This window comes from Physeter macrocephalus, chromosome 20, assembly GCF_002837175.3.
Source record: "Physeter macrocephalus isolate SW-GA chromosome 20, ASM283717v5, whole genome shotgun sequence".
In the NCBI taxonomy this organism is placed as follows: domain Eukaryota; kingdom Metazoa; phylum Chordata; class Mammalia; order Artiodactyla; family Physeteridae; genus Physeter; species Physeter macrocephalus.
The window spans coordinates 78419764-78442844 of NC_041233.1; the positions used below are offsets into that span (position 1 = coordinate 78419764).

The 23081-nt window shown below is 46.5% G+C and overlaps 1 protein-coding gene across 1 annotated transcript in view; it reads right to left on the reverse strand.

The window, feature by feature from the left end:
• LOC102991696 (disintegrin and metalloproteinase domain-containing protein 12) overlaps window positions 1–23081 on the reverse strand; it is a 698539-nt gene that overhangs the window by 124303 nt on the left and 551155 nt on the right. Inside the window, exon 7 of the mRNA XM_055081255.1 lies at window positions 13166–13244. Coding sequence (XP_054937230.1) covers window positions 13166–13244 — 79 coding nt within the window. The remainder of the gene's footprint in view (window positions 1–13165; window positions 13245–23081) is intronic.

Consider the following 23081-nt stretch of genomic DNA (forward strand, 5'->3'; position numbering starts at 1 on the left):
AAAAAAAAAAAAAAAGAAACCACAGCACGGACACGTCCTTAGTGAAGATAGATATCTGTCCGGAATCAAGGTTAATTTTATTGTTGAACTTAGCGCTCCTCAGTCAAGGCCTCTGAATGCCAGCGGTGTGCGGTCCCGAGGCAAAGCGCTGTGTCTTCTAAGGGACAGGAGAAGTGGACGCTGGGGTTTCAGCCTCAGCACAGCTCCTTCAATCAGGACCACAGTTAATCACTTTTTCCAGGGAAGGGCAGGGTGTCCAGTTATCCTGCCCGACAGGGACAACATTCCAAAGACCACCTTGACTCTGCTAAGAAAGAGGGCCGGATGGGATTGAGTGGCCAGGGAAATCCCATATCATGAAAAAGGGGCCAAGGTGATCTCTTTGTCACTGAACAGAGGACAAAATTTTGGGATCATCTGAAAAGGCAATTACAGGAAGGGAGTGCTGCAGAACATTTGTTATTTTGACTTTTTCTTATTGATTCTGGAAGTTCTTTATATATTCAGGATACTAATTATGTGAGAAATGTCTTCTTAACTGACTTATGATATCTTTTATTATATTTATTACAAGAGTTTCCAATTCTTATACAATCAAATGTATGCATATTGTGTATTGCTTAAGATGGCTTTCTTCAACGTTATACATACGTCCTCTCTTATTTTCTTCTATTTTTTAGAATTAGTTCTTAGAATTAGTTATTTAATCTAAACTGGAATTCATTCTTGTAGAGGTATGAGGTTGGAATCCAACCTTCCCCACAAACTAAGAGACAGCTGTTCTTCACCACCATTTTCCTTTTCTAACTGATTTGAAATGTCACCTTGTCAGATATCGAATGTGCACATATGTATGTAGCTCCACTTCCGTGTTCTCTATGCTGGTCCACTGAGGCAAACCTCCATCTGTCCATTCCTGAGCCAACACCACACTGTTTTAATTCCTATTATTCTACAGGAACATTTTGATATCAGAGCAAGTTCTCTTTTTTGATTGTGATTAAATTCACATACCATAACATCCACCTTTTAAAAGCATACTATTATGGGTGTTAGTACATTCATAATGTTGTGCAGCCATCATATCTAATTCCAAAACATTTTCATCACCCCAAAAAGAAACCTCACACCCATTAGCAGACACTTCCCATTAGCCACCCCTGGCAACCACTAAACTACTTCTCGTCTCTATGGATTTGCCTATTCTATTTTTATTTCATTTCACGTTAAGTGGAATCATACAAAATGTGGCCTTTTGTGTCTGGCTTCCTTTACTTAGCATAATGTATTCAAGGTTCATTCATGTTATAGCAGGTATTAATACTTCATTCCTTTTTTTTGCTGAAACAAATGACATTGTAGGGATATACCAAATTTTGTTTTCCCATTCATCGGTTGCTGGGGATTTGGGCTGTTTCCACTTTTAGACTATTATGAATAATGCTGCCATGAACATTTACGTACAAGTTTTTGTGTGGACATATTTTTTTGGTTCTCTTGGGTATACACTATGGGTAGGTGTATGGTTATATATCTGTAAGTGGGATTGCTGGATCTTATGGTGACTCTGTTTACATTCTGAAGTACTGCCAAAATTTTCCCAAGCAGCTGAACCATTTTACATTCTCAGTGTATGGGATGAATGTATGAACTTGTCCACATCCTCACCCACATTTGTTATTGTCTATGATGTTGATTACACCCATCCTAGTATATGTGAAGTAGTGTCTCGCTGTGGTTTTGATTTTCATTTTCCTAATAACGTATGATGTTGAACATCTTTTCACATGCTTATTGGCCATTTATGCATCTTTTCTGGAGAGATGTCTATTCAAATCCTTTGCCTATTTTTTAATTGTTTTTTTTTTTTGGTCTCTTTATTGTTAAGTTGGAAGAGTTCTTTATATACCTTCGATTCTAGACCCTTACCAGAGATATGATTCGCAAATATTTTCTCCCATTTTGTGGGTTGTCTTTTCACTTTCTTGAGGTCTTCTGCAGCACAAAAGCTGATCATTTTGATGAGGTCCAAGCTCTGTATTTTCTTAATTTGGTTGCTTATGCTTTAGGTGCCATATCTGAGAGACCCTTACCTAACCTAAGGTGATAAAGACTTACACCTACGTTTTAAGAGTTTTATAGGTTTAGCTCTTACATTTAGATCTTTGATTCACTTTGAATTAATTTTTGTATACGCTTAACGTAGGGCTCCAGTTTCACTCTTCTGCCTGTGGATATCCAGGTGCCCTGAACCATTTGTTAGAAAACTATGCTTTTCCCCAATTTGTCTTGGCAACCTTGTTGAGAGTGAGTTTTCTTTTGATACTAGTTTTTCTTCAGAAGTTTCTACAGTATTATTGCCTATTTTCTCCGTCAGGTGAATTTTAGAATCAAATTTTAAGCTCTGCAATAATCCTTTGAGATTTCAGCTTGACTAATTTGAATGTAGAGGTCAATTTAGTCATGATTTGTAGTTTTCAAATAAAAAGTTCTTCTGTTCATATACACGGCATGTCTCTCCGCATAATAGGGCCATTTTTATGTCCTTCTGCCTAGTTTTAGATGGTTTTTTTTTGAACGGCTTTGGAAAGTTTACACTTGGCTTATGTCTAGGTATTGTATAGGCTTGTTGATATCATAAATAGGGTCTTTTTTTCTATTACATCTTATACACGGTTATTTTTAATGTAAAGGAAAAGCTTTTTTATTTTTTAAAGTTGATCTTGTATCAGAGACTCCTGCTGGGCCACCTTATCAGCTTAACAATTTGTAACTTAGCTTGGATTTTTTATGTTGTTGACTATACCAGCTTGAAATAATGACATCTCCTGGGCCTCCTTTTGGACCCCCATACAACGTTGAGGAGTGGGGTGGCCCGGTGGCCAGGGACAGAGGTAGGAGAGGGCATTGCCCACAGAGGGAAAGCACATGCACAAACACGGGCAATGGGGAAGGGGGACAGTTCAGGGAGGCGCTCTGTCTGCTTGGCTGGGAGATTCAGGCGCGGAGGCAGACTCACTGCCCCATTTCTCCTCTGGCGAGGATGTCCTCTTCAGTGAGCACGTGGCCCAGGGAAGGGGGCACGAGGGACAGTGCTGAGGGACACTGCCCAGCCAGCCGCCAGGCATCCAGCCAGGCCATGGGGAACCCTTGCATCCAGCCTGCCTCTTCGGTTTCCATGGGAAGTAACTTTTGAAAGGCTCCATGGTTCCCCCTCTCTCAGTAACTCTAGCTTTGGGTACTTAAGGGAGTCATGATAACAATTCTCTAAACATGGGGAGGTTGTGTAACTGGATTGTAATGCCCCAGGGCAGCAGAGGGGCCTGGTCCCCTCTGCACAGGGTGGGGGGATGTCAGCCCTGGGAACCCAGCAGGCATGTGGGAGCTGAGATGACTCAGGAAGTGAAGGGACCCAGCTGGTGTTATAAGTTAGGCTGCCTGGGGGAACGAGCATCGCTGGTTTCTGACTTACCCATCTTTGAGGGTCTTGTACATTAAATAATTTGCTCCATTTTAGATAACTGTGAAATATTGCTATAGGAAACCAAGTATTGGTTAAAAAATTAAAAACCAAATGGTGACAACAGTCTTAATGACCGACCTCTGAAATTTCGAACTCATTTATTCTCAGTGTCGATTTACTTTTTAATAGATTACTTATCAAATGTGCTTTCAAATTAAATACCCAGGAATATAAGCTTATTAAAGAATGAGCTGAGAACAAATTAGTATAAAATTAATTTCCAGTTCAACAACTAGGCTGAATTATTGCTTATAAAAGAGGAGGGGGTGAAAAAAAAAAGAGGAGTGGGTGGATTCTAGCTCTTGTACTCTGGTCCTTAAACAACCCCAACTCTCTTAGTCAGTACCAGAGTTAACACCTCATTTCTTAGCTCTAAAACTACCTTCCGTTCACCTTCAGACAGTTGACTAGCAAGCCCATTGCTCACTCTTAACTATTACTAGAGCTCCAAATTTCAGATCTTCCGGGACAATTGCAAATCTCATGAAGTTTTGTTTTTTTCAATATGATTAACTAAATGTTTAAACAAATGTGATTTGCTTTTTATAATATAGAAGCCATCATATAGATAAACTGACAAATCAGAGAGACAGACTCATCACACTAGGTGTCACATGATTGGTTGGGGAATTTGACGATGTGGAGTGGAGGAGATGTACGTTCCTACTCCTCTGGGGGGCTTGATCCCCTTTGGCGGTGGCCACGGTCGAGAGAGAAGCGCAGGCAGCATCACATGGGGGCCAGCAGCGCCCGCTCAGCAAAGTCTCCAGGTGAGTGTGTGTCCCCATATCTGAGGGCCAGGTTGCCTCCTATAGACTGATGTTAACAGGCAGGAACCCGCCAGGCCTTGTAGATTTGCAAACACGTGGCCTGTTGGATCTGGATGTGGCCACACCTGTGAGAGATGCAGGCATCCATCATGCCTTGGAGGTCTTGTGCCCCAGGGCCCACTGGATCTGTCGATCACAGCAATTACCCTTGCAAGCCTCCCCAACTGCATCCCCTCCCAACTGCCTCAAGAGAGTCAAACCATACCGTCTCTTTCTCTCATGCTCATGTCCCTAAAGACGTGGCTGAACATCATCTTATTTGCACAGCCGTCTTGGCCTAGTTCTGCTGATCCAATACATTCTCTTTCTACCAGCAAAACATAACAGAAAATAGTCCCAAACATGCATAACCACAAAATTACATCTTTTCCTTTACAAAACCTCTAACCATTTATTTTATATACTTATTACTTAACCTAATGCATTTCCCCCCTCCGGTAAAATAAACTCTCCTTCTGTTTAATACTATCAATCAAATATAATGGTGGGGAAGAGGATATAGAATAAGAACACTTGAGCTTGAAAATAGTAGCCCTCAACTCTATGCCATACGGGAAGTAAAATAAAAATTCTGTTACCCAGCTCCCAGTGGACTAGAAAGAAAGGAATTTTATATGCTAAATTGCTAACAAAAGTGGCCTGACCTCGTGATTAAAAAGGACCTGTGACCAGACAAATTCCATTAGGGAGTAAGCTGAGAGAAAATTATTTTCAATGTTCTTTTCCTTGGGAACTTTAAAGGGCCTCTCCCACTCTATGCAATGTGACAAACTGTCTTGATTTAGCATTTGAATCGCACAGTGCTCTAGCCTGAAGGGAACTTCAGGCCGTCCAAGACCAACCTTCCCTGAACAGATGTGGAAACTGAGGCCCTGACTGGTTAAATAACTGTCTAAGGTCACAGAGCTGGTTCACGGCAGAGCAGAGACTAAAAGTCAAGCCTCTCACCCCCCACCCCCCGGCCGGACAGCTTCCCTCCACATCCTGCTGCTATGAACGTGCGCCCTCGCGATGAAAAGTTATCACCTAAAATCCAAACTGGGACAGAATACTTTTTCAAGTACAGCAGAGCCTCGTCGCTCAGGGAATCCGAGGAAAGTCAAGTCATTTCCAGACTCAGAAAACATCTGCAGATAGGAGGGGTGTGAGGGTGAGTGAGTGTGTGTGTGTGCACGCGTGCTCGTGCGCGTATGCCTGAGCTGCTGGCCTGCGTTTCAGCGCACCTGCGGTCCAGCCTTTCCTCCCCTGTGTGGAGCATCAGGCCCCCACATACCAAGGGTTTGCTTGCGACTGAATAAAGGTCACGGCGCGTTCAAGCCAAGGAAGAAGTGACTTTGCAGCCCCGTGTGTTTCTCTGACGGAGTGACATTACGCTTTCCCCTGAGAGGGTACGTGATGGATTGCTGAGAAGTCAGTCAGCACATCCACGCTCCCTAGGCCACGTCTGCTCCCAGCTCTGACAAGAACCGTGCCTGCTTAAAAGATCGGGAAGGACCACCCTCAGGGGCCGCTCACGTTACTCTGCGGTGCTGGCATTCGGCAGGAGAGAACGCAGCTTACAAAATTGTGTTCACGATCTTTGGGAGTCCCCGGTGACCTGGGCCGGGAAACGGCGCCGCTGCGATAGCGAGAGCGCTGGACCGATCTGGAGTTGGAAGTCTTGTGCTTTGAGACTCAGTCTCTAGTTTTAATTTGTAAAACGTGATGGACGCTTGCTGCCCGGGGTCTTAGGGATCGAATCAATCTGTGAAATGTATGTCCTTGTCACAGATCCGGGATATGACAACATGTACTTAAACCCATTATGCTGGAAGCGCTATGTTCTGCTTGTCTGTTTCCCTCTGCGCTGGACCCCGGCTCAGTGTATGTGTGCCGAATGGATGAATGAACACGTGTGAGAAAAGCTGACCCCTTAGAGAGCAGGGAGTGTGGTTTTCTTACACTGCCGCACTAGTTCCTAACTCACAGCTCTCAATCTTCTCGGCTGTCGTGCGGGACTGTGTAGATAGATGAACGGGAGCAGGAGGGACTTGAGGGGCTCGGTGGGGGCGGGGTCAGAGGCACATGCCTTCAGAGCCTGGCGTCCGGCACAGCTCATGGACCCCTTTCTTGCCCGCAGCTCCCTCTCTCCTCCTCTTATCCCGAGACACGAAGGACTTCAGAAGGAATGGATGGTCCAGGGTAGTTAAGAGAGGTTGTGGGGCTTCCCTGGTGGCGCAGTGGTGGAGAGCCCGCCTGCCGATGCGGGGGGCGCGGGTTCGTGCCCCGGTCCGGGAAGATCCCACACGCCGCGGAGCGGCTGGGCCCGTGAGCCATATACAGGCCGCTGATCCTGCGCGTCCGGAGCCTGCGCTCCGCAGCGGGAGAGGCCACAACAGTGAGAGGACCCCGTACCGCAAAAAAAAAAAAAAAAAAAAGGAAAAGAAAAGAAAAGAAATGAAGAAACAGACTTTTGCACTTCTCCAGATACTTATAATTTCTGATGGTCTTTCTTTTCCAAGGATCCAAAATTCTATCTGGTATCACTTTTCTTCAACCTTGAAGAATATCCTTTGACGAATTTTCTGAGTTTTTATCTGAAAGAGTCATTCTTTTACCTTTAGCTAAATTTTTTATTGAGATCAGCGGGAGAGGCCCCAACAGTGAGAGGACCCCCTACCGCAAAAAAAAAAAAAAAAAAAAAAAAAAAAAAAAAAAAAAAAAAAAGAGAGATGTTGTGAATCCATCATCAAGGCAGAGCAGTGGCTACAACGGGCTCACTTTTCTAGAAGCCTGACTGTGCGCCAGGTTCAGTGTCTGTTTTGTGTTCACGGTCCCAGCTGTTCAGGGCTCAAGCTGGGATTTTAGCCTGGGCAGCCTGCCTCCCTGGCTTCTGAACCCACCCTCTACACACACTGCTTCCAGACAGAAGGCTGTCCCAGAGCCTCTCCTGACACCTTTAGAGAAGGAAAGTCACCACACCTGGAGCTCCTCTGGGAACTCACTGCACATTCCACGTGGATTTGGCTCTTCCATTGTTTGGCTCCTAAAGGACCTTTGCCACACGGGTGCATCGTGTTGTCTGTGGTCAGACGGTACGTTCCTTGAGGATGGGGAATGTGTCCCCCTCCCTCCTGCACACCGCCACGTGGCACTAGACCTTACTCCGTTCCACTGGACTTCAGAGTGAGGCGCTCAGCCAATTCCCAGAGGGCTTTCTGCTCCTCCCCGTATCCCAGGACAACAGGTCGGCAGAGCATCCTCTGCTCTCCCCAAGAAGTAACTGCTGGGTCTCTCTCTTTGCAAACGAACGCCAGCCCATTCCTGAATCCACCTCGCTACAGTTTTATATACTAATTCCACAACACAAGCAGCACGGCCATGGACATATAACAGACACACTCCAGTGTCTGGTCTGCGTGATAGTGGTGAGGAGCTCAGATTCTAGACTCAGGCCGTGTGAGTCTGAATCCTCATTAGCTGGGGGCTTAGTCTAGTTTCTCAAGCCCTCTATGTCTCAGCTTCCTCATCTGGGTGTAAAAATAGCAAAAACTGATTTATTGTGAGGATCAAACAACAAAATGTATGCAAAGCGCTTTGCACAATGCCTGGCATGTGGTTGGCGTCTACTTCATGTTACATTGGACACTCCACAAACATTTGTTGTTGAACGAGTGTCTAAATGAATGAGTGAACGAACGCATGCATGAAGAGGTAAGGTATGTCACCATGATGGAATGGGGACACTGGTCTCAGAACTTTGGACTCGACTAAGGAGGCATCGAGGAAGCTCTTGGTGATTCGTGAGGACTGAAACACAAGTGCAAAAGGGAATGGCGCAAATAGAAAGACGCTCTAGAAGGATCACGTAGGCAGGAGCGGTGGCTGGATTAAACATCGGTGAGATGAGAAGTGGGGAGAAACGTCAGGTGGCCGTGACCATCTTCCAGCCGAGGAGAAGGGAGGAGCTGAGCTGCAGCAGCTGGTACGTCAGTGGATCAGCAAGGGGGGTAAGATGGCTGTGAAGGTGGAAATCAACACAGGACACGGCGAGGACCTGAGGGGAAGAGGGGGTGCTTGGTGCCTTGGTCGGTGAGAGGACGGAGCAGCCTTTTGAGACAGAGGCAAGCCCGGAAGAGCTGATGAATTAGGCGTGCAGAGAGTACGGAGATGTTAGGGAAATGAAGTCCATTTAGAATCATTTTTTAAGAATGTGATAACAGGCCTAGCTCATACCTGGCACCTGAACGAGACGGGAATGGTCTCTGCCCCTCCTACCCCCAGAATCATCTTCCATCCCCTGCAGATGCTCTCTAGCAGAGATGGGGGGTGGCTGACTCCCTGATACCCATTTGCCCCGACATGTTCAGTCCCAGCCGATTGTAGAAGGTTCTACTCCTTTTTGATAGGAAACACATTTGCCGCGGAAATGAATGGGATGTCACTCAAACAATACTTTTGATCAAGATATGGGATTTCATGCCTGTCTGACGGTCCAGCCTCAGTTAATACTGAAGGTCCCCCTTTGGACGTCTATTATAGCAAATGTTTTCATAAATTTTTTGAATGAGAAACACGTACAACAAATGGAACCCTTCAGGTGTAGAAGGTCAGATCTCTTTTCTTCTCCCCACCTCCATGCCCCTGGTCTCAGCAGCCATCTCCTCTTACCCGCGCTTTGGGCTCTTCCACGAGAGCCAACTGCCTGACCTTGCTGGATCTCTGCTCTTGCCCCTCTGATGACCTTCAAGCTGCAGCCAGTGGAATCTTCCAAAGTCTATCCCTAGTTATGACATCCCCTTGGTTGACACTTTTTAATGGCTTCCCCATCTTCCTCCATGACAACCAAATTGTCACCTTGGCCTCCGAGTCCTACATACTCTGGCCCCTGTCAAACTGTAGATATTTCCCCACTTCCGAGTAAAAGTTGGCATCAGCCAGAAATGTCCTTCCCTTTCCCAAGATCTTAAACTTCAGATCTGGGTTCACATGTTCCTTCCTCCACGAAGTCTTCCATGATTCCTTAGACTACATTAGGGCCCTTTGCCTTTCCTTCGGTGCACTTAGCACAGATTTTAATTTGGTCTGTGATTCTTGGAATAATGTCAGTCTCTACCTTCCAGCTCCACGTGGGTCTCCTGTCTGTTTTTATTGTCAGTGGGAGTCACAGGGCCTGGCACAATGGGGACGCTCAGTTAATAGAAGGACGTGTTTGGACCAAAGCACTGACGACGTTTAGGAGACTTTCTGGAGGGCATTCTGGCCTTTCCCAGGGTTGTCTTTTGGGATGTAGATAGCAACAACATCATGGGCATTGTCTCCCACAGGCCTCATTAAAAGAGACAGTATAAGACATAATCTTCCCTTAGATATGGCCAGCAAAGGCTTAAGCCACAAATATTTCATCCTGTCAGGATAAGAGATAAGAGACAGGGGATCAATTCCAAAATTGAAATCAGCCGCTAGTTTGCTTGTCAACCAGCTCACACTGATTGTGGAGAGATTAGATTGAAAAAAGAAAGATGCTAGTGAAAAAGTGTTTCTTATTTTATATATAATTTTAAATTTAGGGAAATCCATTGTGTGCTGACTTTGGGGGGAAAGAGGATGAATCAGCACATTTCTTTTTGTTTCCCAGCCTGATTCAGTAGAAACAAAACCCCCAAAGCTGCATCTGTCTCCTCACCACGAAAGACAATATGAGGCCCTGAGCTCCCGTTAAAGGGTTTCTGCTGGAAGATGGGCTGTCTAGGGCTAAGGGTTTTCTTTAGCGAACGAGACTGTTCCCCCATCTTTACAGTAACGTGGCTGACAGCTCAGAACAGGCGCCCAAAGGAATGGGGGAAGGTGGCCCCAGATTACGAGAAAAGACATTGTTTTTCTAATTGTAAAAGCAATATATGCTTGCTGTTTCTGGAGGTTTCGGGGTGCCAATTAACCCAGCCTCCAGTTGGTTCACCTACTGAAGAAAGATTCGAAGAGTCCAATGAAGATCAAAATACACTACGAGCTTAACTACTTCTGAAAGAGGGGTTTCCGGTGTATTCCATCAGAGGATACAACTTAGGTCAGGGCAGAAGTGAGCCTTCCTGCAATGTCTAACCCTCGTCTCCCCTCATCTCCCCACCCTGCTCTTGTTAGCCAAGCCTGAGGACCCATCTTGGTGAAGCTGGTGCTGCAGGAGACCATTGCTTGGAATACTCCACAGAGGGGCCGGCAGGGCTCACCCACACTCGACTGAGGGAAGACAGCAAGGCTAGCTCATGGCCTTTCCAAGGCAGGGGCTCTACCCCCTCCCCAGTTAGCAGGGACCAGCGGTTGCCAGGGCTTGCTTCCTCCCGCCCTCCTCTCCCTGAGAAGATGCCTCCATGGGGAGGAATGAGGAGTGAGTCGTGGGGGGAGGTGTTGGCCTGTCTATGCAGTTACCTCGTAGAAGGACGAGGAGGACGAGAAATGTAACCCGTCCACCACCCCATATATACATCCATCAGCCCAAGTAGAAAAATACAGAGTCTCCACTGGAGACAACTACTGTCAACATTCCAGTGCCCTTCCATCCAGGCTGTTTTCTAAGATGCCTGGATTTATAGCCTCCAGTGTACGCAATCCAAGTCCCAAACAGCCCCAGCGGCTGTTGGACCCTCGTTTATCTAGTCCTCTATTTCTTCTTCTCTCTTATCATATGTTTTCTTCCCAGATGAGAAAAAAGGACCAAAAATGCCCTAAGAAGAGGAAATTGGTCAGGGAGATGGAGACAGAAAACATGAAACTATTAAAATAACTTTGGAAGAATATCTTACATCTTCTAGATGGTCTGTAATCAACAAGCACCTTCACTATCATCTATAAGGGAGACTTGGAGGACTTGAGCCTATTGTCAAGTATTTCTAGGATCTCTTTTTTCCGTTTCTATTTGGAACAACAATTTACACCGTAAGGAGAGCTTTTGTGCTAATTCTAAAGGCGTATAAATGACATCCTCTTAGGAGAACATAAGAGAAAAAAAAAAAGTCAAGGGAAGTCAGGGCACCAATGATTACTGGTGTCTGAGATGGACCCTCAGGTCTTCTTTGGTGGCCTCCATCCCTATCCTGTGCTCCAGGGTCATATAGCTATCTGCCTACTGAACACCTTTACTACGCTGTTCCGCCACAAACTCAATAGGGACAGATCTGTATTCACTGTCCCTTCCGCCTTCTAAAACCAACAACTGGTCCTTAATGACACCACTGAGAAACAAACTGCCCATCCCATGGCTTAGGCAGAAGAGGGGAGCCTTGTTGGTACTTCTTTAGTTTTTTTTTCCCCCTGTATTTTCACTCTGGAATTTTTATTGGACCTATTCTGTTCTCTTTAAAATAGTTCAGATTTTTCTCCGACTTTTCTATTATCTCGCATTCCCGGAGGTGTTAATTCTCATTTCCCTTGTCATTTACGCTGGCTTTCGTTAATCGTGTGTTTTGTAATTTTGATTTTGGGTCATCGTTAATAATAGTCTTCTTCTTCTTTGTTTCTGTTGTGGGAATCTCAGGGAACCTGGGCTGTAGCAATATCCCTATAGAACTATTTTCAGTTGACTTCAGCTTGGGCCCATGGGATGCAGGGTTGCCGATCTGGGACCAGTTTGGAGGTCAACATTTACTGGGAATCCCACCCCTGTGCTGGTGTTAGCAATTTGAACACCAGTCCCCTCCCCATTCCAAATATACACTTTATGAGGCCAGCTGGGGTTTCGCTTTCTCTATTGCTGGGGTTTCGCTTTCTCTATTTTTTATGAAATCTTTGTTCAATCCAGGACACCTGGAGACAATTCTCTCTGTTGCCCCTTCTCCGGACTGAAGTTTTACTTGTCCCTTTTTTCACAGAGGAAGCATCTCTCTGGGGCCCCAGCCTTCGTGGGATTCTCATTTGCAGACGCCCACTTCTTTTGTCCCAACCCCCAAGCACGGGGTCCTCTCTCTGGGTCCTGAATAGCCCGTTGGGGTCCCGTGACCTCAACTCACCAGCTTAGCGCTCTGAGCTTACATCCCTGATTTGTTTCTGCTTCCCAGGGATTTCTTTGACTCTCCCAAGCTTGGTCAGGCATTAACAGAAATTCTGCCGACAATTATGGCTACTTGACGACGTTTCAGTTGTAAATGTAAAGCCTTTCTCTAAGCTTATTCTTTTTAAAACAAATACCCATAGCTCTTTAAAACAAGTAACCATCCTGGTTCTCAGAGGGCAGCAACTCTCTTTAATGCCCACATTCACACCTGGGCCTGAGCACACTAAGCGTTTGTTAAGAGGAATAAATGAACAAAATTAGCATCTTGTCTAAGTTACCTATAAAACTTCAGATACTAGAAAAGCTAAGAAGTGATAAATGTCACATTCCAGTAACAACCATGATATGGAATCATATGGACACGGTGGATACATTTATGAAAGGTTAAGCAGAGTCAGTTTTCCTTTGAATGTCTTTAAGGGACTTACAAGTTTAACGCAGCTAAGTTCAGCCCAGGGGTGACTGCTTTCTGAGCCATCTCTAATTTGGGCTTGGTTTCCAGGAAGGATTTGCCCAGCTTAGCATCCCATGGTCACTGGCAGGTGGGTTCAGTGTCAGCCTGCAATCAAGCCATACCTTCAGGGACTGTCCTGGCACATGCCTGGCCAAAGCCAAGTTTTTCTGGAGTTATAATGGAATGCCCAAACCGTAAGCAATGCTCAAACTCTTCTCAGGGTCTAAGTGAAAGATCTAAGCCTGTGACTTTGCTTAGAATAAAACAGCTACAGAGTTTAAGCACAGATCTGATAGCAGAGTATCATGGTGGTCCAAGCATGCATGACTTACTGTGTAATTTCGAATGAGGGAGACATCAGCGCCATCTTGCAGATAGTGGGTTTCTGTGAAACTGCTGGCAATGAGACCTCTGTGGAAAAATAAAAACAACATAAAAGATGAGCGTAGAATTGCAATGATATGTTGCTTGTGGATGTCTAGGCTGTAGGGTGGCATGGATCTGATTCCCTCCTTATTTTATAGATGACCTGCTGAGGCTCCCATAGGGCCTTCACCTGTTCAGGTTACCCAGGGAGAGCCAGGATGAGACTCAGCCAGGTGAGATTCAGATGCATGGGCTTTGAACAGTGGCCCCCGGAGTGCACGTGGTGCCCTCCTCACCCGCTCCCGCCTCATGCCTCCAACACACACAGGTGTGTGTGTACACGTGCACATGCACACACATGCACACACCCTGCTACGAACAGCACACGCAGATTTCTGAGTTCGGAGAACCACCCTTCTGGAAGTCACAAGGCCCCACTATCTAGAATCAGCAGCGAAGCTACCCACTGGAAAAATAATTTTGGACCCACGATATTGGCCCTGCTAGTTCTGCAGGTGAGGGAGCCAGCTGTCAATATTAAAATGTCAAAGGATAGTTTAAAACAACAATGAGGGGGCTTCCCTGGTGGCGCAGTGGTTGCGCGTCCGCCTGCCGATGCAGGGGAACCGGGTTCGCGCCCCGGTCTGGGAGGATCCCACGTGCCGTGGAGCGGCTGGGCCCGTGAGCCATGGCCGCTGGGCCCACAACAACGAGGGGCTTCCCTGGTGGCGCAGTGGTTAAGAATCCGCCTGCCAATGCAGGGGACACGGGTTCGAGCCCTGGTCCGGGAAGATCCCACGTGCCGCAGAGCAACTAAGCCCATGTGCCACAACTACTGAGCCTGTGCTCTAGAGGCCGTGAGCCACAACTACTGAGCCTGTGAGCCACAACTACTGAGCCCGTGCGCCTAGAGCCCGTGCTCCGCAACAAGAGAGGCCCCCGCTTGCCGCAACTAGAGAAAGCCCACACGCAGCAGCAAAGACCCAACGCCAAAAATAAATAAATAAAATAAATAAATGTATTTAAATAAAACAACAATGAAATGTTAGAAACAGTGCTGTAGGAGGTGAGGAAAAATGATCTTGGACACGTGGAAATACTGAATTTCTAAGATGACTTGGTAGAGAAGCAACACCCCTATTTACCCTAACTAAAATTGCGTGCAATCTACTACATCTTCACTGATGGTAGCAAAGCCTGAGTTTGTTTAGGTTTTAGACTATTTTGTGATTTCTGCTGTCATACGCACATTCTGTCCTTCTCAGCATCACTGCAACAAGTATTTCCTGTGCACCGACTACGTGCTGGGTGCTATACCAGCTGCTGGGATATAAAGATAAATAAGGACGCTGCCCGGTGAGGTGACAGACAAAACATAATACAGTGAGGGGAGGGCTGTCACAGAGGCAGGAACAGAGTCTTACTGGGTGAACGGACGCACAGCAGGTGGACGGTAGTGAAAAGGGGAGGCTTTAGAGAGAACACAGGGGGAGTCAGCCAGGCAAAGGAGGGCTGGCAGAAGGGGATTCCAGACAGAGGATGGCAAGGCCAGGAGACCCAAGGGTCTGGAACCTGGGGAGCCAGGTTGGCGGGAAGCAGGGAAGAGCTCTAAACATCTCTGGATTTTATCTGTCTGGGCAATAACGAGTCGAGAGTTGTTTCAAATACTGGACTTTGCAGGAGGTGCAGCACGCAGCAATGATGCTGTCCACCCTCCCTGCCCAGGGAGTGCACTTTGCACCACTGGGTTCTGCTGGGGTCGCTCCAACCCCAGGCCCCAGATGCGTGTGGGACCCAAGCTAACCAATCTCTGAGCTTCTCTGCAGCCTGCCTGGAGCTAGAGCTTCTGGAGAAGAGGTCTTTCCTCTTTGTTCTCAAAGCTACACGCAAATGCACTCAGGGCCTCCTTCAGCCTGGCCCTGGCTGCAGGAGGATGCTGCCTGGGGAAAACCCAGCCATCACCAGCTGTGACAAAGGACAAAAAAGAGGAAATCTTCCAGTTGCCTTGGGGGCCCACTTTGCCTCTCCTTTTCCTCAGGAAACCCCTCTCTTTTGCTCCAGCTGGTTCCAGTTGGGTTTTGCAACCAGAGTCCTGATAAATATGGAAGGGAAGAAAAGTGGCAACGCTGCAAATGTAACAGATGAGAGAGCGTTTCTTACAAAGTCAGATTTCTCAGGCCCTCCCCCAGCCGAGTCCGGAACTGAGAGTCACCTCCCCGTTTTATATGGGTTTCGATTTATTTAGGACATGCCTGGTTTAAATCAGTAAGACCCTCACAGCGGGTCTGAGTTGCGCTCTGCTTAACAGCGAGTGTTTGAGAAGAAAGCTCCAGAAATCTAAAAGACAGACAGCCTCTCACCCTCACTGACAAAGGCTCACGGACTCTTCCGCACCCCTCACTTTTCCCTCGGCTCAGGAGGAGATAAATCTGGCTGGAGGAGGTTAACCTCCCTGCGGCTTTTGGCCTCAAATTCCCATCTCCTAAGTGTCCCTCCTCTGGGTGTCACAGGGCCCCCGGGGCGGGCTCACTGCCAGGAGCCCTGCCTGGAGGGTCAGGGGCAGAGGAAGGAGAGCGGGCAGGGGACGTGATGGGGGTTTGGAGAAGGAGCTGGCGGTCGTCCTTCACGTGGCCGAGAGTTTCAGGAAGGGGTAGGAGGCTGGCGACCTTGCCAGGGCAGCTGCAGGGGTGGGCCCAGGAGGTGGGGACCGGGAAGGGCATGGACATTTTCCAGAGGGTGCTTCTAAAGCGGAGCAGAGAGATGGGGTGTGAAGAGGCGAGGGGGTCACCTAAAGGGACAGGCTGGAGAGATGGGGGCAGAGAGGGGCAGGGGGCAGGGCTGCAGAGCAACAGGTGGCCGGTGCCCAGAGCACAGGGGACAGCGAGGACAGAAGCCATCGCCTGAGTGAGGTGGGACCCGTAAAGCCCTAACGGTTTGGTGAAGGAGGGAGCTTAGTAAGCTTCAAGATGGCAGAGAAAGGCGCAAAGGAAAATTTAATATAATTGAAATGATGATTACTTATTAATGCTTTACTACTCAATAATCATTGTATTTTACTTATCGCTTATTAATAATTGACTAATTCTGCTCCTAACAATGTTGGATCCTCCTTTTGGACAAATCAAGGTGCAGGAATACCTAATACTAAGAACGGTATAGCACAGAGGAAGAACGTGTAGACCAAAGACAGAGAATTGCAAGGCTTTCTAACTGAAAGATGGATGTCCAAGAAGATGATTCCCTTCACAGATGAGAAACACGGAAAATACGTCTGGAAAGCCGGAGATGGGGGAGGATGAGCATCTGGTCGACTGCAGTCAGTGAGCTGGTGGACAAGAAGAATGTGGGGCTTTAACGGGAGTAAAATGAATGATGAGGTTTTAAAATGTCACTCAGTCCAGTAAGACAAAGACCCATGAATATTTCTGCCGAAGGAACCCCGCTGTTTTTCAGTGTGTCCAAATGCCACTTAAACAGAAGTACAAGCACCATCATACGCTGAGCTCTAGCGAGTTCTTCAGTCCGATCCTATGTCTCCTTTTATTGACAGAGGTCGAAATGGGGGCTCCCGAGGACAGCCTGAGAGTGTCCCCCTACGGCTAAGACACTGAAGGACACACCCCTTTTTGAGTTTGCCTCAGAGTCTGGAAAAGAAACGCCGACTTACAGCTCAGACACACTGATACCACTGCGAGTGGCACATCTTCCCACGTGGAGCCCAGATGGGGGCCGATGCTCCCTGAGGACGGAGGCTCGGCCTTTCCCACGGCAGCCCCAGTACGGAGAGCTCAGAAAATCCAGAGCTTTCTCAGGCCTCAGTTTCCCACGAGGGGCTGCAACAGGGGACGGAGGGAAAGCCGCATGGCCTGGCCTCTGAGGCCGACGCCCGTCCCGCGGGTCTGGGAAATGGGAGTTGGAGACCCCACAACACCGCTATCAGAGCCCATGCCCTCGACTCCGATTTCGTCTCAGTGCCAGGCGGTCCACCGCATGTTCCCTTAGGCTGTGAAGAGCCCAGGGCAGTGACTGTGTCCAGGTCCCACGCTGGGGTCATACCGCTGCCCCGCTGCAAACCCTTGCACGGCTCCCCATCCCACTTGGATACAGTTCCAACGCCTTCCACCACCTCCCAAGTGCTCACAACCTCACCCTCCTAGTGCACGATGCCTATACCTTCCTTGTGGCTCGCTCTCCCCCAGCCAACACGCCTTCTGCCTCGTTCTAGAACATTCCAAACCCTCTCCCCCTTAGGGCCTTTGCATTTGCTCTGCCTTGTTGCCTGGACCATCCTCCGGCTGGCTCTTTTCCATCCTACAGGTATGAGTTTAAACATCTTTGCAGAGGGCCCTTTCCAGGTCATCTGATCTCAGTAGCCTCCACCACCAGCATTCTCCACATCACAGACCCCCTTCGGTTTCCTATTTTGTTTATTCACCTGTTTATTTATTCATCTATATCCCCTCAAGAATTTAAGGCAAAAGAAGGCTCTTTGCTCACTGTGACCCCACCCCCAGCCCAGGCACTGTGATACGCCCTTTATACGTATTGCTGGATTCTGGCTCTGTGGGTTAGATGCTAATTTTATCCCAATTTAAAAAGGACGCCGAGAGACAGGGAGGTTAGCTGACCTGCCCAAGGTCACACTGCATATGGCAGCATCCAGGTGGTTTTGCTTCAGAACTTGCTCTCTTACTGTGTGGCGCTGCCTTTTGGGGGCTGGTCAAGGATAACTGCTGAGTGCCTGCTATAGGCGCTGTACCAGGTGCTGGATAAATACATGCTGAGCGGGATAACAGATGGATGGATGGGTGGACGCGTGGATGATTGGATTTGAGGGGAATGCTGCAGGCACACTCTCCCTTTGTCTAGGGCTATCCCCTCCCAAACCCGGTAACACGTGGCTCACATCCCTCTTAGGTACCGTGACCTGCCAAGGAGCCATGGGTGAAACTGGGAAGGCACGCAGTCAAAGTCTTCTGAGATGCGTGTCTAATTTAAAAGGGGCCGGAAGTCAAAGGTCCCTTGAGAAAGCTGAGAAAGGTGGGTGGACAATGGCCATATTGGAAATGTGACAGCAGTGGACCTATTTCCCTTAGATTTCCCCAAGGAGAAAATCCAATTACATGGATTCTGTATGTCAGCAAATGGAGACAGAAGATGAATGCATAATTTCATGAGAACATTCTTTTTCTCTGCTTATTAGATTAGCTGATCTAACGAGGCATTCTGTTCCTCTCTGTGCCAGAAAATAAAATGTCAGGAATTGATTTTGCTGTTTTCCATTTGTTTTCTGTTGCAAGTGACACCTCAATATTCTCCCATTTCACCAACATTTATTGTGTGGGACTTTGGGTAGAAGACCCCAAGAGCTCACCATCGAGTGGAGGACAGACCCAGAGAGTGATCAGAGCCCCGTGACAGAGATACACCTAAAGCACTGTGGGAGTTCAAGGAAAGGCTTCTAACCCCGGGGAGGTGGTATCCAAGTGAGTCGTGAAAGATGGGGAAGGAGTCAGGCTGAGAGGGGCTTAGTGAGGTGGGAAGGTGGGGAAGAATGAAGAAGAGAGCATTCCAGAAAAAGTTACTACATCCTCAAAGGCATGGAGGCAACAGAAACAGCATGCTAGTGAGGGATGGGCACACGGGGTGTAAAACTCTATGGTGTTTCAAGCTGTTGAGGTGTAGGGTTTGAGGTAGGGAGACGTGCTGCTGTTCAGATCGGCAGGTTGGGGACAGGAGTCACTGACTGTATCCCGCTCGATGGGGACTGAAGGCCACTCTGACAGTCGTGTAGATAAGGCTCTGAGGGAGAAAAGACAGACAGGCAGCGGGAAGGTTAATTAGGAGGCTGGCGTGAGCATAAGAACAAAGGGTCAGACCAGCACAGGAGCCTTTGGGATGGGAAATTCAGGAGGTGGGCAGAAGTAGCAACCTCAGCTGTCAACTGAGACGGGTAATTCCTAAAGGAGGGAAAGAAGAGGGCGAGTTCAGCCTTGGCCGTGTTGAGGGTGAGGGGCCTGAGCCCAGTCTTTTAGATGTTCCAGCAAGCAGCCGACCCTGTGAACCTAAGGTGTAGGAAGGGGCTTGAAGACAAAGATGCAGACGCTCAGACAGCACACGCTTGCTTTATGTGAGGACGAGTAAAATCTTTTCCTTTCCAGTCGACGACTGTTTTCTGATTTCAAAGTCTTTGGGTGGATAGGGCTGAAAAGGATCATTCAGAATTTACACCGAAACATTATGATATAGATACCGTACCTCCTTATAAAATGTGTTGCATTTCTGAAATGATTTCAGTATCGAAATAAGAACCATCATGCCCCAAACTGCTTCTTTTAGAACAATATTGAAATGCTCTTACTCTAAATTTACCCTTGTATAATTTAGTTATATTGTTAAATGGGGTGGATTTCACCAAAATGACATAGTTTATTCCCCAAAGCATAGGAAAGCGGGAAGAAATACCTGCTCCGTTTTACAGCTGGAAGGGAGCCCTTTCTCTACCCCACCTTTGGAACAAGTTAACTATCCCTCTCATGTGCTCTGCCAAGGTTCTGTTACAGAATTTCCCCTGTTCTGTTCTGTTTCTCGTTGGCTTGTCTTCGCCCACGTTGGGTTGAGCTAAGGGGCAAAAACTACATCCCTAAGCCTAGCATAATGCCTAGCTCACAGGAAACGCTTAACCAATAAGTAGAGGGCACAAACTGAATCGTTATCACAGAAAAGCAACTCAGTTTGACTACAATGTATTCAAACTAATTGGATCAATTAAAAATTGAAAGAAGTTTCTTTCATTTTTTAAATTTCTTACTTCTCTTTTTGGTTTGAAATTGTTGTCACCCATCGTGGACGGGGTGTGGGGCGTGTGGATAATCACATTCACTTCCTTGTTATTTCAAGAGTTCCCAGTGCTGTCAGGTCATCAGGACCAGCCCTGACAACTTGACCTCAACGTCAGAACTGCTTAAATGAGAGAAACAGGGAAAGGAAAGCTTAAAGACTGGCATCAATTACTTAGAATATGAAAATCTCACTGATGACATGTCACCTTCCTCCTATCATTTCTTTGAAGACTATGCGTATGGTTTGCGGGTTTAATTATTCTATGCAGCATATTCAAGCAAAAGCATCATAAGACAGCTCTTGTTTGTCAATTAACATCAGAAGGCACTTCAGATACTCTCTGCAATTAAATCACACAAACACTGGAGGCTTCAGTGATCTTCCTAGTGAAACCCATTTGGTGTTCAAAGGATCCAACCCAGTTTTCTGCTGAAGATTTACTCCACCACAAGTTATTATTCCACAAATTACAAAATCATTCACATATAAATTTGGGTAATGGTTTTCTTTTATGAGAATTTGGAAGTACAGCTACAAAGACTTTCACACGAGGGATAGACTGCTTGGAGCATTAACAAAATGCAGCGCACAATAAAAATCATAACTAAAAATCATGATCAGGATTTTCCCAGTTACTAAAAAGAATATCCTCTATTGAAAATTATCTATTCCTCAACCAGAGCTAAGTAAACATAGAGAAAAGATTGAGGAAAAAAGCCAATACGTACCCAGACTGGATTCTGGATTCTTTCATACTCTGGAAGAACACACTCTGGTTTTTAGCGAAAACGCTAGCCTGGTTAGAATCATGGGACTCTGATGTCATTGCATGTCATTGGATCTTCTGGACCATTTTATGGAGAGATCAGACAACTGAATAATTCCCTATAAAGACAGTGCATTGAGGTATGAAATGATAGGAAGGAAACGGAAACTAAGAAAAAGAATCAGAGATCTGGTATTGTCTACATCTGAGCTTTGGTTGAATTTCTTTCAGAATGTGGTTTTTGCAAATATTTATGATTTCTGTTTTCCTTGTGGGAAGAGTCATCATAACCTGTTAAATAACTTATGCCCTGCGTTCTTGATTTGGGGAGTGAAAGCAAAGCACCACCACATCGCCACCCCTGTCCTGTCACCTTCATCAGCTTGTCCACCTCCCTCCAGCTCCTGCCATTTGTTGGATCAGAGCGTGTCGGGCCCTGGGCCACCTCCTTGTCAACTGCACTTTCTTACTCTTCCTTGGCAGAGACGCTGTGTGGTAGGGGCTGTTATCAACTGCCTAACCAGGAAGAGGAAGACACTCAGAGAAGTGAAGTGATTTGTCCAAAGCCGCAGAGCCGTGCTGGTAGAGACTGACCTTGTCTCCCTTTGGCTCCAAAGCCAGCCTCATCCTAACCACTGGTCAACACTGCCTTGCCAGGGAGACATGATTCTGAAGGTCTGAAAAAAAAGCAGCAGCAAATCACATTCCCTCTTTTTCTGAAATCATTTTTTCCCACAATGCTAATGGGGCTTATGCTGTTTCTCTCAGCACTCAATTCAATTTAGCTATAAAATTCAAATTATTTTTGGTTACGATTTCAGCATTTGGGGATCCCAACAATTTAGGGACCTGTACATCTGTACAAACAATGAAGCATTTACATTTGGTTTTCTTTTGTGATTTTCCATTTACTAAGAGACTCAAAATGATCAAAACAACTTTTTTTTTTCCTGGAATTAAAAAAAAAAAAAGTTCCCTTTCTCCAGCTCTTTCTCATTTAGTTTCACAAACCATAATAAATAAAACTGTTGATACAGCATTTTAGAAACTGTAGGGGACAATTACGTTTCCTGCACAATAATTTCTTACTACACTGCTTCCATTTTAAGTCACAAGTACACAGAATTTTGGATCCAATCCTGTGGCACTGACACTGAAATATGTTGCTATTCCTGACATTTCCGACTATTCAGATGACCCTCTCCATTCATGAAGTGAACAGACTACATATGCCACTGTGGACAGTTTTAGACTCAGTGGAAATCTCTTTAAGAACAGCAGGGCTGATGTGCCAACTGCGCTTTCCAGCTGGAACATGAAAGCACGTGAAAAATGGTGGGTTCCTGCCTTTATAGCTCCACAGCTGTCATTCTACATGGGCCTAAAGCTTTGGGCTACTTTTCCCCCTTTTAAATGACCATCTGTGGTTCGAGAGTCTTTTGCCTGTGGGCTTACAACTGTTCTAGGCTGTTTTCTTGGGGGGCTGTGCCGCGTGGCTTTCGGTATCTTAGTTCCCCGACCAGGGATCGAACCCGCCACAGCAGTGAAAGCGCCGAGTCTTAACCACCGGACCGCCAGGGAATTCCCTGTTCTAGGCTGTTCTTGATGTGATAAGACTGTCTTCACAGTATGAGATCTACCAAGCTTAATTAACTAATTTTTAGAAAAATAGGGCTGTAAAACAGGAAAAGTTGAGAACCCAGTAAACTATTATTTCCAAAGGTAAATAAAGCCCCACACCCACTTCTCTCAGAAAGGATTGCAAAAATAGATTCTATAGGTTAGCTTCCATTGTGTTCTTCAAACATCACCACCAACATAGGCAAAACAGCCGTTCTTTTTAGGCTTTAGAACTTTCCTCTTCCTTTTGAAAAATTCCAGTTGACTGTAATAGCAGAAGCAGTAGATAAGATTTGTTTGAACTCTTACTAAGCGAAAGCACTTCATAGGCATTGTTTTATTTAACTTTTACAACAGCCATAGTCGGCAGATGCCTGTTTGGAGACGAGGAACCTAGGCTCAGAGAGGTTAAGTGACTCATCCATGGTTGCACAGATAGTACCGTACAGATTATCCGACTTTGCCGTCCGAGCTCTTCCTGCCACGCTTACACACTTGCCTTTTGTGCTCATCTCCCCTTAAATAGACACTGTATTTAATATGCCAATACCTGACTTTGAAAACAATTAGAAATTGTAGCTTGGCTTGGGTGGGTCTGTCCATTTCCCATTTATTGCCATGGGTTCCAAATGGAAAGGCACAGTTAGGAATGA